The sequence below is a fragment of the Camelus bactrianus genome, chromosome 7 (assembly GCF_048773025.1).
Source record: "Camelus bactrianus isolate YW-2024 breed Bactrian camel chromosome 7, ASM4877302v1, whole genome shotgun sequence".
In the NCBI taxonomy this organism is placed as follows: Eukaryota; Metazoa; Chordata; class Mammalia; order Artiodactyla; family Camelidae; genus Camelus; species Camelus bactrianus.
The window spans coordinates 25,687,386-25,701,432 of NC_133545.1; the positions used below are offsets into that span (position 1 = coordinate 25,687,386).

General features: G+C 37.6%; 1 protein-coding gene across 3 annotated transcripts in view; it reads right to left on the minus strand.

Moving 5' to 3' along the window:
• PTPRZ1 (protein tyrosine phosphatase receptor type Z1) overlaps positions 1-14,047 on the minus strand; it is a 163,134-nt gene that overhangs the window by 17,586 nt on the left and 131,501 nt on the right. For 2 of the 3 annotated variants that reach the window (XM_074367158.1, XM_074367156.1), the window contains exons 14-19: positions 9,669-9,760; positions 6,871-6,956; positions 4,298-4,318; positions 4,030-4,126; positions 1,767-1,849; positions 313-447 (exon numbers count right to left, since the gene is read on the minus strand). In XM_074367158.1, coding sequence (XP_074223259.1) covers positions 313-447; positions 1,767-1,849; positions 4,030-4,126; positions 4,298-4,318; positions 6,871-6,956; positions 9,669-9,760 — 514 coding nt within the window. The remainder of the gene's footprint in view (positions 1-312; positions 448-1,766; positions 1,850-4,029; positions 4,127-4,297; positions 4,319-6,870; positions 6,957-9,668; positions 9,761-14,047) is intronic. The other variant, XM_074367157.1, reaches the window with a different exon arrangement.

Consider the following 14,047-nt stretch of genomic DNA (forward strand, 5'->3'; position numbering starts at 1 on the left):
ATACAGGCAGGACTGGAATCCATCTCCCGTGAATAAAATCTACTTCACTCTATGTAGCTTTTCAATGAGTCTCATTTATTTATTTTTTTCTCACTGAACAAAGAATGTATTTAAAGAGCAGGTAGCTTGATTTATAGGGAAACCTTCTGACCTACAATGTTCAGAGTTTCCCTTTAGCTGTCATACCTACTAGACAGGAATGCAGAGCAGCTTTCCTGACTCCTGCTGCGTCCTCAGGCTGACTCTACTAAAAGCAACTGAAAGCACTTCTAATCACTATTCTAGGGGAGACACAATAGATTACCCACATACCCTTCCTTTCTCCACAAGGTTTGTTATCATGACAATAACTTCCACATTATGCTCCCATATCATTCTCCAGAAATCTTCGGCTGTGGATTTCAGTGGGCCTTGGGCGGCAATGTAAGCTTTTGGTCTGTTGTAGCCCTGAAGAAACAAATGACAAACGTTTCTTACTCACAGATTTGTATGCCATTTTAAACTGTTCAGTTTTTAAGATCAGCACGTTTTTCTATAAAAGAAAATTATTTAAAAAACAACTTTCAAAGCTGGGGAAGCATACTTGTGCTAGCAAAGGCAGCAACTCTTCTTTAATATGACTTTTGTTATAAAAAGAAAAGAGTTCTTGTATTCACACAACCACTACTCTCTGCACCTCTAGTCCAAGTGCATTTAATCCAAGCCCATTTACTTTGCTTAATATCTGGTCCTTAACGGTGCTGCTTTGAAATGCGTTTGCGGCATTAGGACTCAGTTGTCTACAACAGTCAGGAAGCCTTTGGTGCTGTCTCCTCACCCTCTCCTTGGTGGTACTAAATGATGCTCATCATTAATAGCTATCTTTCCTTATTACTCACCATTGGCCAAGACGCTTTACAAACATTAACCCTAATACTTCATCTGTATGCAAAATGGAAATGTCAACACTGTTTTGGAGACAATGGAGCTGAACCTCAGAGGGGTTACGGGGCCTTCTGCTAGTGGTCGAGCTGGGATTCAAAGCCAGTTCTAACTCCAAAGCCCATGTTCAATCTGACACTCTCTCCTGTGGAGGCATGAAGTGGTTGCCTACAACAAACCTGCTGTTTCCTTCTATTTGGAACTCATTTCTTCGAATTAACTGTCCCAAACAGCATAAACCTAAAGGCAGAGAGACTGCGAGGTCAGTGTCAAGAAAGTAACTGCGTTTCCCCGGCATTCAGCTGGCCACAGTGAAAAACCAGGAGGTTAGTCAGTGGTCCACGGTCCCTGGAGATCTCCAATAAGTTTCACAAAGCTGGGTATGCTGAGCAGTGCCCAGGATCACAAAGGCTGATAACTGGTTTACTAATCATGTGCTTGCCTTTTAGCCAGGGCTACCCTGGGAATTTTTCAGTCAATAGTTATTGATCATCTGCTATCTACATAATATTCATTGTGCTAGGAGCTAAGGGACACTCCAAATAACCACTGATCCTACCCCTCTTGTTTAAGGAGCTACAAACCTATCAGAATATACACATCCTACTTTGAATGTACATTCTCAGCCTGAATTCCCTCTCTCAGCCACGGGATAAACCAAGAACAATGGCTCGAGTGCCATTCAATCTAAAAACCTTCGGCCATGGGGTCTCTTAATGCTGATTTGTACTTTTATTAGCTTTCATGTAATATGTAGTAAGCACTATTATACATACAATACCATGGTATGATAAATTTGTAGTCTAATAGAATTTTCATAAATATTTCAGTTGAAACATACTCACATCAACATAATTGGCATTGATGTAATCAGTCAGTTTGCCATCTTTTTCAGCAAGTTGTGCAAGTTTAACCCTACTATGATCATCTGTAATAAAAAAAAGAAAGAAAATATTTCACTACAGCATGAACTGCTTTTCAGCATAAAGGTCATTTATTTTGACATAATAGTTTATCAAATACAATTAAAAGCAATGGAAAAATCGTTTACTTTAGTAGGCTTCTGGAGGCTACAGAGATGACAAAAATAAAGATAGATATAACAAAATCCTCTTCTTGCAGGAAGTTTTCCAACGTGGAAGGTGAGAGTGGACATACACACAGAAAGGGATGTTCAAGCGTCAAGAGAGGTACAGGATCCTAGGGGGCCAGGAAGGCAGAAATCATATCGGTTTGGGATGACAACAAACCTTTTCACAGAGGTTGAATCCTGAAGTTGGCATCTGAGATGGGACACTGGGGCTGTGAACACTGGAGAGCCAGTGAAGGGGAGAGAACAATGATGGGGGTGGCAGAAAGCTGAGGAAGGATGGCAGCACACACGCTCTGATGTGCTGATGGAGGAAGAGGAAGTAGAGGCGGGAGCAGGAGGGGTCTAGGAAGTGTCCGTCAATGGTTACTGCAAACAGCTCTTTCAAGGGAAGACCTCAAAGAGGAACCACCGCAAAGGGAGGCGGGAGAGTGACTGCCCAAGAACTGGATCCCGCACTGCCAGTGAAGAGGGGATGAAAACCATGGTCACTTACACACGGCGCACGGGGGTCATTAAATATGTGGAAATGGGGAGTTCACTTCAGTCCTACAGGGAAGCCATTTATTTGCAGGAACTACGTAATAAGAAAGGAAAGCGTTACTAGAAGGACATGTGGCCTCTCACTCGGCAGACTATTTTTTTTCAAGGATGAAGACGTGAAGATGTGAATACAGTGAATACAGACCAAGCAAGTGAAAGGTCTCCTGGGACAGTAATACCTCAGTGGCAGCAGCAGCTCCCAAGGTGCAGGAAGTGAACACAGAACTGGACGCACAGCAACGGGAAGATGGGTTTGGAGGCCAGGCTGACCTATTTTTGTATTTTAGTTCTAATATTTTTAGAAGGGTGTTTCTGGGTAAATTTTTTGGGTTGTTTTTCTTCATCACTAAAATGGGACTGTTATTAACTATCTTGACAGGTTGCTTCAGGGACGGAATGAAAAATGGTTATATAGTGCTAGGCACATAGTAGGTGTTCAACAAATGTTAACCTCCATCCACTTCTTAGTTAACTGGTGAGTATTTTCTATTTGGCTTATAGAGGGAATGGTCTAGTTACCACTTCCCCGTGTCCAAGAAGCAACTGAGTTTCATGTGCAGCAGGGTAGAGGCTTCAGGTGAGGAAGGCAAGCATAAAGCAGAGCCTTCCATTGAAGAGAAAAATTGGTGTAAAATGTGTGGGAAAAAAGACAGCATCTATGCGAATTAGTTAGAACAGTGATCACAGAAGCTTCCATTCCAGAAACTAGAATGGAACCAGAATTTAAATCACTAAGCAGGTAATACCATGTTCACACAAATCTAGGAAGGTCCACTGAATATATAAGGAAGGATGCTGAAGTTTGCGGGAAGGATGAAGACAGATTTCAAGAGATGGAGGGAACTATAAAGGAAAATAAAAGGGAACAGATGTGAATAAGAGGTGCTGCAAGAAGACGGAAGAAAGATGATAATTTCATGGGGAGAAAGTAGGTAAACTTACACTAAAGAAAAGAGCCAGATAGGTGCTCATGGCAGAGAAAAAGAGAGAGCAGCTAAGACAGTAAAGGGAAGGAAGCAATGAACAGAATGAATCCAGCTAACCCTTTATAAGACCCCAAGATAAATGCCAGGAGAGGAAGGAAGAGGGTAGAAGGGAAAAAAAGTCTAAAGAAAATCCCATTTGGGTAGTAAATTCACCTAAAGTAGGTGGATCTCAAGTGAAAACAGGACAATGGAATAGAAACGATAGAAACCATAAGAACAGATTTACAGTCCACGGGGTCTGAAGAAAGGACTGGATTGAAATTTGAGTTTATTTTGTTTAATAAAAGAAACAGGTATCAGTAACTGCAGAACGTATCTGAAGTGCGGAGATATAATGCTATGTGTTCTCTAACGCAAGTCTTATTTCCCCATACAAAGGTCCCAAAAACAGCTACACTGAGGTCTGCTGTCAAGAGATTTCAGGACGTGGAATTAAAAGCCCGGCAGTGACTGAGAACAAAGGCAGAGCTGAGTGAAGGACATACTTACAGGCAACGATATTTACGTATCGGTTCTTGTGCTTATTGTCGGGGTGATTGGAGCTGTCTGCTGTGATAGCTAAGTCAACAGTACAGCTCTGCACCTCCTGGAAAGAAATTGTATGTGTAACATTTCAACACACGTCCTTGCAAATAAAGTGCCTTAAAATATACTAAGGAAGACAAAACGAACAAAACAATCTACCCCAAAATAATTTTTTTTCACACGTTACAACTATTTCTGGGCTATAAGAAAATGCAGTGAAAGAATGCCTTACCTGGTAAAACTCTTTCAGTGTCTAATGAGGGAATGAATGCCAAAAAAGTAAAGAAATCAAATTCCACAGCACACGACAAATGAGAAAGAAAAGTGTTCATATTAGGTTTACAATGGAAAACCGTGATCATGCAATAAATACATTTGTCAAATACCAACAAAACAGAGTGTTTCAAACAGTTGCATGCAAATCAAACTTCTAATACTTTGGGACCTTAAGATTACGTAAAAGGAAAAAAAATAACACTTTTAAAGGGGACAGTGTATAACAGTATGATGAATTTTTAAAATGCTGATGAGAAAAACCACATATTTGATGACACATTTTTGACGTACCAGATTTTCTAACATCAAAATATAATTGTATTTGGTCTTGATAGCACTATTTGACACTGAGTTAGTGATACTTTTTTTTGTTTATTTTGAGAAATTTTAAAGAGTAAAAAGCTTCCTATTAGGTGGCTGGTAATAGATTTAGAGCTGCCAAAATATTAGCAATCCCCTAAAATTTTTTATTGTATATACCGTGTATTTTGAAACAAAATTTAGATAACATTAGTTTCTACATATTTAATTAGTAGATCTCTTTTTAATTAAAATTTCAATGGGGAGAGAAAAGTTAGTTTTGCCATTTCTCTTTTAAAATGAATTAACCCCTTCTCAGGGATGTCTTCTACCTAAATATGTTAGCTTGGAATTCATCATTATTTAGTACGTATTAAGATATTAACATGAAAGCCTTATAATTTCTGAGAACATATTTAACCCAAATATAAATCTGATTCATCAGCAAAATGGCTCAGCCTTTCTCCAAACAAGCTTTTAAGGTCTCTTTCTCAGCAAATCATTCTGACGCTAGGTTTAAAAACAATTTATTACATAAACCACTTAAAAGGTGTTGCATTATTATTTATTAAGCTAATTATTAAGTTAATGAAAAGTTTTCTTCCATCAGACTGTGAGTTAAAAGCAATGGAATTAAGAAAACACTTTCTGAGTAAAAATGTGAGGTTATTCTATCAATTTAATCATTATGAACTGCTTCGTAATTTTCAACATGATTTTATAGTTGTGAAAACCGTGACTCTGCCCTTGTGCATATGCTGTCAGCACCTTTTATTATAAATTGTCTATTTTTCCTTATGGTTTTGAACATTTGGAAGATCAGACCCATCCTTAACAGTCTCCCTTCTGCAACTATGATTTTGTTTGATGTATGCTTGATCGTTTCTATGAGTTACTACTGCACCACCCAGTAATCTCTATTATGGTAAGAAAAAATAACGTGATGTTTTAAATATATAAATCTTTATATTATTCCACATTACTCAGTAGTCAACTCACACTGTTTTCTTATTCAATGCAGTTATGACTTAGATTTCTTTTAAGATCAAATGAGCTGGCTTCTACTGTTTTTAATGACAATGACAATGACAATATGACAATACGACAATATACTTCACTTTCCTCTGGGTTCTCAAAGTTTCTAATCTCTGGCATTCTCCTTCCCTAAGTATGTTCTAGTTGACATGATTCCTGGGAAGCAGTTGCTGGGTGTGACGGGGACAGTGGAACACCATCGGATCAGGATCTGAGCTCAAAGGGCTCTGAGCACTTGGGGGTGAGGTGGGGAGGCAAAAAAGCAATGGGATGCTTCCAAAAGGGGAGAGACTGGGCTGAGGCTGGAGAGCCCTCGATTTCTAGAATGGAAAGGGCATGAGAGTTTAAATCACAGACTAGATTTGAATCCCAGCCCTGATATTTGTTAATTGTTAATTAACTTCTGTGGAAGTTGATTTCATCAGTAATAAGAATAGAAATAAAATGGTTGAATGTTAAATGTTGAAGCATTTAGTACAATGACCAGCACAGGAGAGAGGGCTCAGTAAAGGTAACTTTATGTTTTGTGGTTATTACTGTTAACTGTGGGCTTATGTCACCCTATTTTGAAAAATCTGCCTAACTGATCGCTTGGGAGGCCATGATAAATATGCACTAAATGTCTCTGCCCCCACCATCTAAGTGTGCTTTACAGAATATTACTAGAAAAATCTTCACTGGTTGTTAAGTTCAAATGTGTTTTAGAAATGCGTACTTTCTTGAGAAGAAGACGGGGTTTTACCTTGTGTAATATTCATTATGCCTTCCATAATCAGTGCTTCAGCACTTACACTGTTGTAATACTTACAATTAAGAGCTTGCATGTACTTTGGCTGAAAATTATGAAATTTAGTTATTTACTACGATTCACATAGTTTAGAAAATTAAAAGGAATCAATCAGTTTTTAATTTAGACTTAAAAAAAAAAAAGAATACTGGAGTTCTGATCGTATGGGAGAGAATCAACTATGTTTTGGTTTTTTCCACTAGTACAATTTGACTTTTAAAATGGAAAGCCGATTTTCTAAATTACATGACTCACCCATAACACATCTCCTAAACACATAATTGATTATGGAACTAATATTCTCGCTAGAAGTAAAAATGGTTTCAATGTTAATAAACAGTCTACTGCTGAATTTTTAAAATTTACCGTTTTCTATATTATTCAAAATATACACATTAAAATCATACCTCAAATTCTTCAGTAAACCCACTACTTGCATGTAAGTCTGCAACATGTTTTGGAAAGTGCTTTATTGGAATTGCTCCAACATCATCTAGGTGAATAAAAAAAAAAAATTTGGGTTGGAAAGGATAATTCAACAGAAATAACTGTGCCTCTCATTTATAAAAATGTATAAAAAGTTTTCTTCTAAAACAACTTCAAAGTTCAGTTATTTCTATAATCTGGATTGAATCTGTGTTCAATAAAATATGAAGCCACAATTACCAACTTTCTCTATATTTACTGTCAATCATAATCTGCATTTTAGAATTCTGATTTGATCAGGAATCCTTTTTCCTTTCATACTCTAAAGCGAAAAGAATTAATTTTCAAAGTTAGGTTATAAATACTACCAAAGCCTTACTTCTTATCAATGGATTGCATCTCTTTATGGGTAACTTTCTTTAACGTGAGTGATAATTGCCTGTAAATTCTAGGGAAAAATGCAGAAATAATATATTTTCAATTTTACCATGGACTAAACATAACATACAATGCAATTTCAGTTTTATAAAATCGTACAGTTTAACGTCTCTCAGTTAAATATTTAGATGTTTACGTCTGAAAGCATTTTTTCCTTCTCTCTAGAAATAATAGAAAACATGTATATGCAGACTATTCATTAAGGATAATGTCAAAAACCTTTGGGACTTCGAATCTGTAAAATTTCAAGAACTGTAACTTGAAAATATGCTATGTAAACAAAGTCATTAGGTCTGTTAATTAATTGTGAAAGGGCCAAATTATTTTATCTGGTTCTTTTTTTTTTCTGGAAAGACTTTCTTATATTAAACATATTACTAGTTCACAGTGTGCAATTTCACAAGTGATATCTCTGACAAGGAAACATCAAACACATTTCACTAGAAACAGTTATTTACATCAACAGATGTTCAGCATCTAGTCCATTTAATATTGTTAAGCTTCAGTTACCAAGAATTTATTGATTTACAAAAAAAAATTTAGAATCCATCTGTTCTCTTTTAGATGAGTGTACCTGAATATTAAAATTGAATTAGCGAGTTAAACTTAAGAAACACTAGACAAAGGTGTAATTCCACCTTCACACCTACAGAAGGAACTTGCCTGGAAGTAGCTTTTATAATTAGGTAAGAAAACAGAAATAACTTGTCACATCTAAATCACTAGTTCTCCTAATGAAGGTCTGTCAAACCTACAGAAATTATCCTGCACAGCTAACCTCTTTCTATGAGCAAAATGACTACTTTTTATTTACAATCATGTCTTTTGGTAATTTCTTTTATGAACTGGTCCGCAAGTAAGTGAGACTAACGTACCTTTTTATTTTCTGATTTTACATGAAAATGCACATATGGGGCAATCAGGAGTGCATTTTTTGAGGGCCGAGCAGGTGAAATGAGGACACGCCCTTGATCACCATTTGTCTGAGAAGTAGAACAGGGGATTCTGGATTTCCCTGGGCAAGGACCTGATTTTGGATTATTTATTGGTAACAAGAAAACTACATTGGCCTTTGAATAATGTGATTAATTTTCATAGCCACCCTAACAGAGTATACAGGAGAGGTATGTTTGGAAAGCACAAGAGAATCAAAATGTAGCAGATAACTGAGAGCACCTGGTCTCAAAATTCTAAATACATTAATGAGAAATTGTGCTCTACTAAAAGAAATGGACAGAATTTTAATATAAACTAGAAAAACAGAAACAAAATCTTGGTAGTTAAAGACAGAGAATTGGGAAAAGAGTTAAAAGAGTGAAACACTTCTAATTCCTATGCCTGTTGAAAATTACAAGGAAAATGCTTCTCTTTTGAATTTTCTGCTTTTTAGATTACGAGATTTGAGAAGATAACATCATGTAGAACTTGGGCCTCAAGCAATGACATGTGATGTCTCAGACGATTTAGATTTAACAAGAGGCTTCTGTACAAAGACCACGACCAGGGAGAGAACTGTTCCTTTTGCTTCCCCTGGTTTGGTGACTCTCCATGTTCTTGGCTCACGCTCTGTCCATCAGTACTGCTTTTGTAGTTCACATATTTCTAGACAAACTATTTTTTTTATCACTTTTCATTCTGAAATGTTATAAAATGTTAATTCAGTAAGTGTCTGTGATCTTAGTGACAGTGTGAACTTTGGGGTCAATGAGGGTCTTACTCAAAATGACTCAGGTTGATTCTTGAACAGTTAACGAGGTACGTCCTGATAAAACACATGAGGTTTTTCCCAGGTATTCAACTGTCTGACATTTTTACTTAAAAGTATTTCAGGCAACCATACACTCTTTGCACTGCCCTCACCATTTTAATAGTTTCCTTTTTTTCTAATGTAGTTAAGAAACCTTTTCTCATATACACTCAGATAATCAGAAAGGAATTACACTTTGTCTTTATTTTTGTGGTTTTGTCCTGTCCATCCTTATTGCGCTGCTTTAGTCTGGCTTTGTTGTTTCAGTTTCCATTAAAGTCACTGAAATGACCAAAAGTCAGCATCGTTCCTTACTAATATTTTATTGCTATATGTTTATGCTTTTGAAAACATACAACATCTGAACAATTATAAATTATTTTGCCATATCACCTGCATAGTTAAGAATGTTCAAAATTAATGAGAACAATTTATAAACCTGAGTGCCTGATACACAATATTTTGGGAAACACAAATATTCACTGATCTACATCACAGTCATTTGCAAAGTACCCCAGTAAGGACAAACCTTCCAATATTGTGCTTTTCAGTTAACATCTACCAGCTATTCATGGTCACACTTCAAGCTGTTACCTGAAATTGGAAAGATGGGCGTTGGAGGTGTGGATATTACTCGAGGGGATGTACTGTCCTCTAAATAAAAGTGTGCAGTCTGGAAACATTTTCTGGAAAGAAAAGAAAGCAATTTATACTACTTGCTGGTATGGACAATAAGACAACTTCTGAGCTGCTTAAAAATTATGACAGAAATCTCCAGGATTAAAACATAAGTGGATCTCTATACCTGTTTTTAAAAAACACAAGTATTAAAGAATTTTATAGCCTCCAAACTTGTCAGTTTTACCTGTACCAGATGCAGAAGAGCAAGGAGATTTGAGACATGGTGAAAGCAGAGATGATACTTGCAGCTGAGCCAAGTAGGAGGACACCTCAACGCCCTAGTCCCCCACTGCTGCGATGCCCCAGTGTGCCCTGCCTCCCAGGGAAGGACCAGAGTGGGAAAGAAGGTCTGTCCAAAGCTATTTTCACTCAATATTTAAGTGACCATGCTATTCCAGGCATATGCAGCTGCTAGCAAAAGGCAGCAAGCTATGACCATGTAGCAGTGAAATTCCACAGTGGTAACATTTTTATGAAAAAAGGAGGCAGCTTTACCTTTGAAGTTTGATAATGCAACAATGACAGAGCAAAGTGAGGAAATAATGAGCATATAACCCAAGACAGGGACGATTTTCTCTCCAACAGATACTAGCCTTGTTGGCGAGGGTTTTGAGAAGGAATGTATTTGGCGCCAACAACAACCATGACCTACAATGTCACCTGGATCTATTTTCATTCAGATAATAAGAGTAACATCTGGCAGGAGCACAGTGCAGACTACTGAGAAGAGCAAAGAACCAACTGCTGCTGAAAACTAATGCAAACTACCCTTAATTAAAACAATTTCGATGATTAAAACTGCTAAGGACACTCTTTGATGCGGGTCATTTCATTTATTTGAAATCTTACTCATGAGTGGTTCGGTTGAAATAGAAAGATCTGTTTGAGGGAAAATGCCAATCTTCCTTCCATTTTAAAGATTCCAGGAACAAGAAATTTATCCTAATGAGCTTTAACGTAACATTGTGTTCTTATAGGATACACTTCAGTTGCGGTATTTTCTCAATAATCAGTTCCCTGCATAGAATTCTTCAGTGGCTTCCCACTGGAATTAGAAAGCTTTCAGTGACTTCAGCAAGGGCTGTAAGACCCTCTGTGACCTGGTCCCCTTTTGCTGTAGCTGTTTCATCTCCAAGTCTCCCTCACCCACTAGGCTCTAGCCCTCACTGGCTCTTTCTTTCTCCCTCAAAGCAGCCCTGTCGGTATCACCTTCGGGCCCTGGCTTCTGATGTTCCCTCTGGCCATCTGCCTCCTTCCCATCACTTATGCATGGGCTCAAATGCCATTTCCTCCGAGAGTCCCTCCCTGACCACCTGAGCGAAAAGTACCAGCGCATCCTGCCAAGTCACTAATCTTCCCCCTTCTGTTTGCTTTGTGGCACGTACCAGTATCTGAAATACCTTATTTATACATTTGTTTATTTGTCTTTTATGATTTTAGTTGGTCCTCCCTCACTGGAAGGTAACTCCCCAAAAGGCAATGTACTTTGTCCTAACGCAGTGTCAAGAACAGTGTCCGACTTGTTGTGGGTGCCCTGAAATATCTGGTCAATGAATTTACGGCTGTATGTCTGAGTGGGACAAAATTATATTGTTTATTCACAACTTTAATGTCACAAGACGAAAAAAATATTCAAAAGCAACGATGTGGATAGCAAAAACTAGCTTCCTGCTCTGACGGTATAAACCTTTGATAATCAAACCCGTGAGAACGTGCATAATTGGCAGAACATAAGAATGTCTTCAAGAGAGAACAGGTGGTGCAGGAGGAAGAGGAGCAAGTGAGGAGTCAAGCGTCAGAGGGACCCTGAGCTGGGTGCAGATCCTGGGAAGTGGGAAGAGCATGGAGGACCAATGACAAACGGGAGGGATGAGGGCCACAGGCGATTACGATAAAGAAACTATCCTACTGAAAGTCCACACTTGAGCAGAGCTGACACCAGTCTGGAGCAGAAACAACAGGGCAAATGTGGCTTATCTGTGCGACTACAGATGTAGTATGTTCGGACACACTGATATGGAAACACTGGGTTTGATACCCACTTTTAAGATCGCAAAATTAAAATCTCTTTGAGTTCCCCTAAAATCCAGTTCTATGAGCTGGTTAAAAGGTTTCTATTTATTTCTCATTGCATTTTAAAGTTGTAAGATGCCTTAAGGGACCTAGTGCAGTATCACAGCTGATACAAGAATCCCTTCCCCAGCATCTTTGACGTATAAAGAAGGTCTAGTATGAATACCTTCAGGGACAAGGGGCTCACTTCTTTCTGGGGACCATCTACAGTTACTAGACATTTCTTATACCAACCCAGAACGTAGTCCCTTGTAAGCATCTCCAAATGGTACACAAAGAGGAGGCTCTCCTATTCCAAGTAAATCCCACCAACCATAAGGTACTCAGCTGCATTCTAGACTCTCTTGCCTAGCTGAGACTCAAATGAGATTACCTTAAAATTTCAAAACATTTGGGAGGGAGAGGTAGAATATATAGCTAGAGAAAGATGGATGGATGGATAGATAGATGGATAGAGGACATGTCTGGGAGAATGGGAAGAAGACATATAGGCATTGAAATTTAACACATTACTAGTATTCATTGTAGTATCTGGGTAAATACCAGCTCTATTCTTATCAGCTGTGTAATCAAATACTTGTTGGTTTTAGAAAACAAGTGGTCCAGTAATGTTACTTGCATTAATAAGTAACAAGGAAATGTATAAATCATGCCAATAAGTTTGTAAGTGGGAAAACTAAAATTAAAACAGTACAGGATGAATTCTGGATGAAAAGCATCTGAATTGGATTAGTTAGGTACACTTTCTAGTGAAGTCTTACCTAGGAAGCGACATTCTTTTTAAAAGACTGCATGATACTAAGAGGCCACCATGCTGGGTTGATAGCCACCTTCAGTGACCCACAGATTTGAATTTAAAATCAAGAGAGAATCCATATTGCTTCTCTTCCCCCCTCCAGAGCCAAAACAACTGTGTCTGTGGAAAGTTCTGTTTCACATTGCTTTTGATGGAGTGCTGCTTTGGTGTTTTTTAGATTCTAACTATTCAAAAAGCTTTCAAAAATTCACCCTCTGTCATCTTTAAAAAGAACGTTTAAAACATATTCCTTACGGAAGGAATTTTGCATCTTAGAAACTTACGATTTGGCTCATGTAAATTATACCTTAAAACATCTGGAAAATAATTTCAAAGCATGTTATTTAACGTATGACAAGATTCAGTATCCATGGTCCATCTGTTCTGTATCAGCAGTGAACGTCTTCGCGTCTATGTGCTAAGTGTTGATAACTGTCTCCTGCTAATTATCAGCCATGATGAAAAAAGTGATGACTGTTTTAAACTTGTAGACATAGGTCCTATCAATCAATGTTAATCCGATTATTTAATTTACACCTTTTCATCACAGTATTTAGAATTAAAAGCTAGAAATGTGTAATTATTATTCCATTTTTGGATACTTATACAAATATGAAACAATATTCATCATGCTGTATTCATCACAGAAGCCCTAAAGAAAGTCTGACTGCAATCTTAAAGATGATCTCATGGACCCTCCCCCCAGCGGTAAAAAGAGGTCACTAATTCTTTGCTGGGTAAGTGTCTGGTCCAAGGTCATGTAGCAAATGTCAGGACGATATGGGAAAAGGGACCCTGATTTCATCACTTCTAATTTGTTCTATCTTCCTGCTACAACATGCTTTCCATCAAGATTTACACAAAACATAGGAGACCACCTTAAGTTAGGTAAATTAGACAAAAGAGAGGATTTACTATACCACTTTGAGATTACTTTTTCTCCTAAAAAATTAGGTTAGAGAAGTGTTTAAATACATAAACTGGAAAAATTTAGAAGGAAAGGACCATGTTATTATCAGGACTCTTATTGGTATGCCATTAGATTTGTAAACCTTTCTACAGGCTGCAGCTTCCACCAAGGTTTAGAATGTTTTCATATTGGCTAGTGAAATCATATTGCTTAAAAATGCAGCTACACTGGAATTTGAATAACTCTCACAAACTTTAAAGAACGCACTAACATGGTCATTCTGTAATTCAGCAAATTGCTAAATTATTATTTGCTGAATTACAAAATGCCCCTATTGCATTTGTATTACTGACCTAAGAAGTTACATTTTGAAGTGAATTGACTTCATATGGTTGTGAATCAGAGAGATATGAGTAACAAATCTTATAAGGATATGTGATAGTTAGATACAAAAATACATACATAAAACCATGAGTGCTCATGTTTTTAACTATTTCTGTACTCAAGTTATGT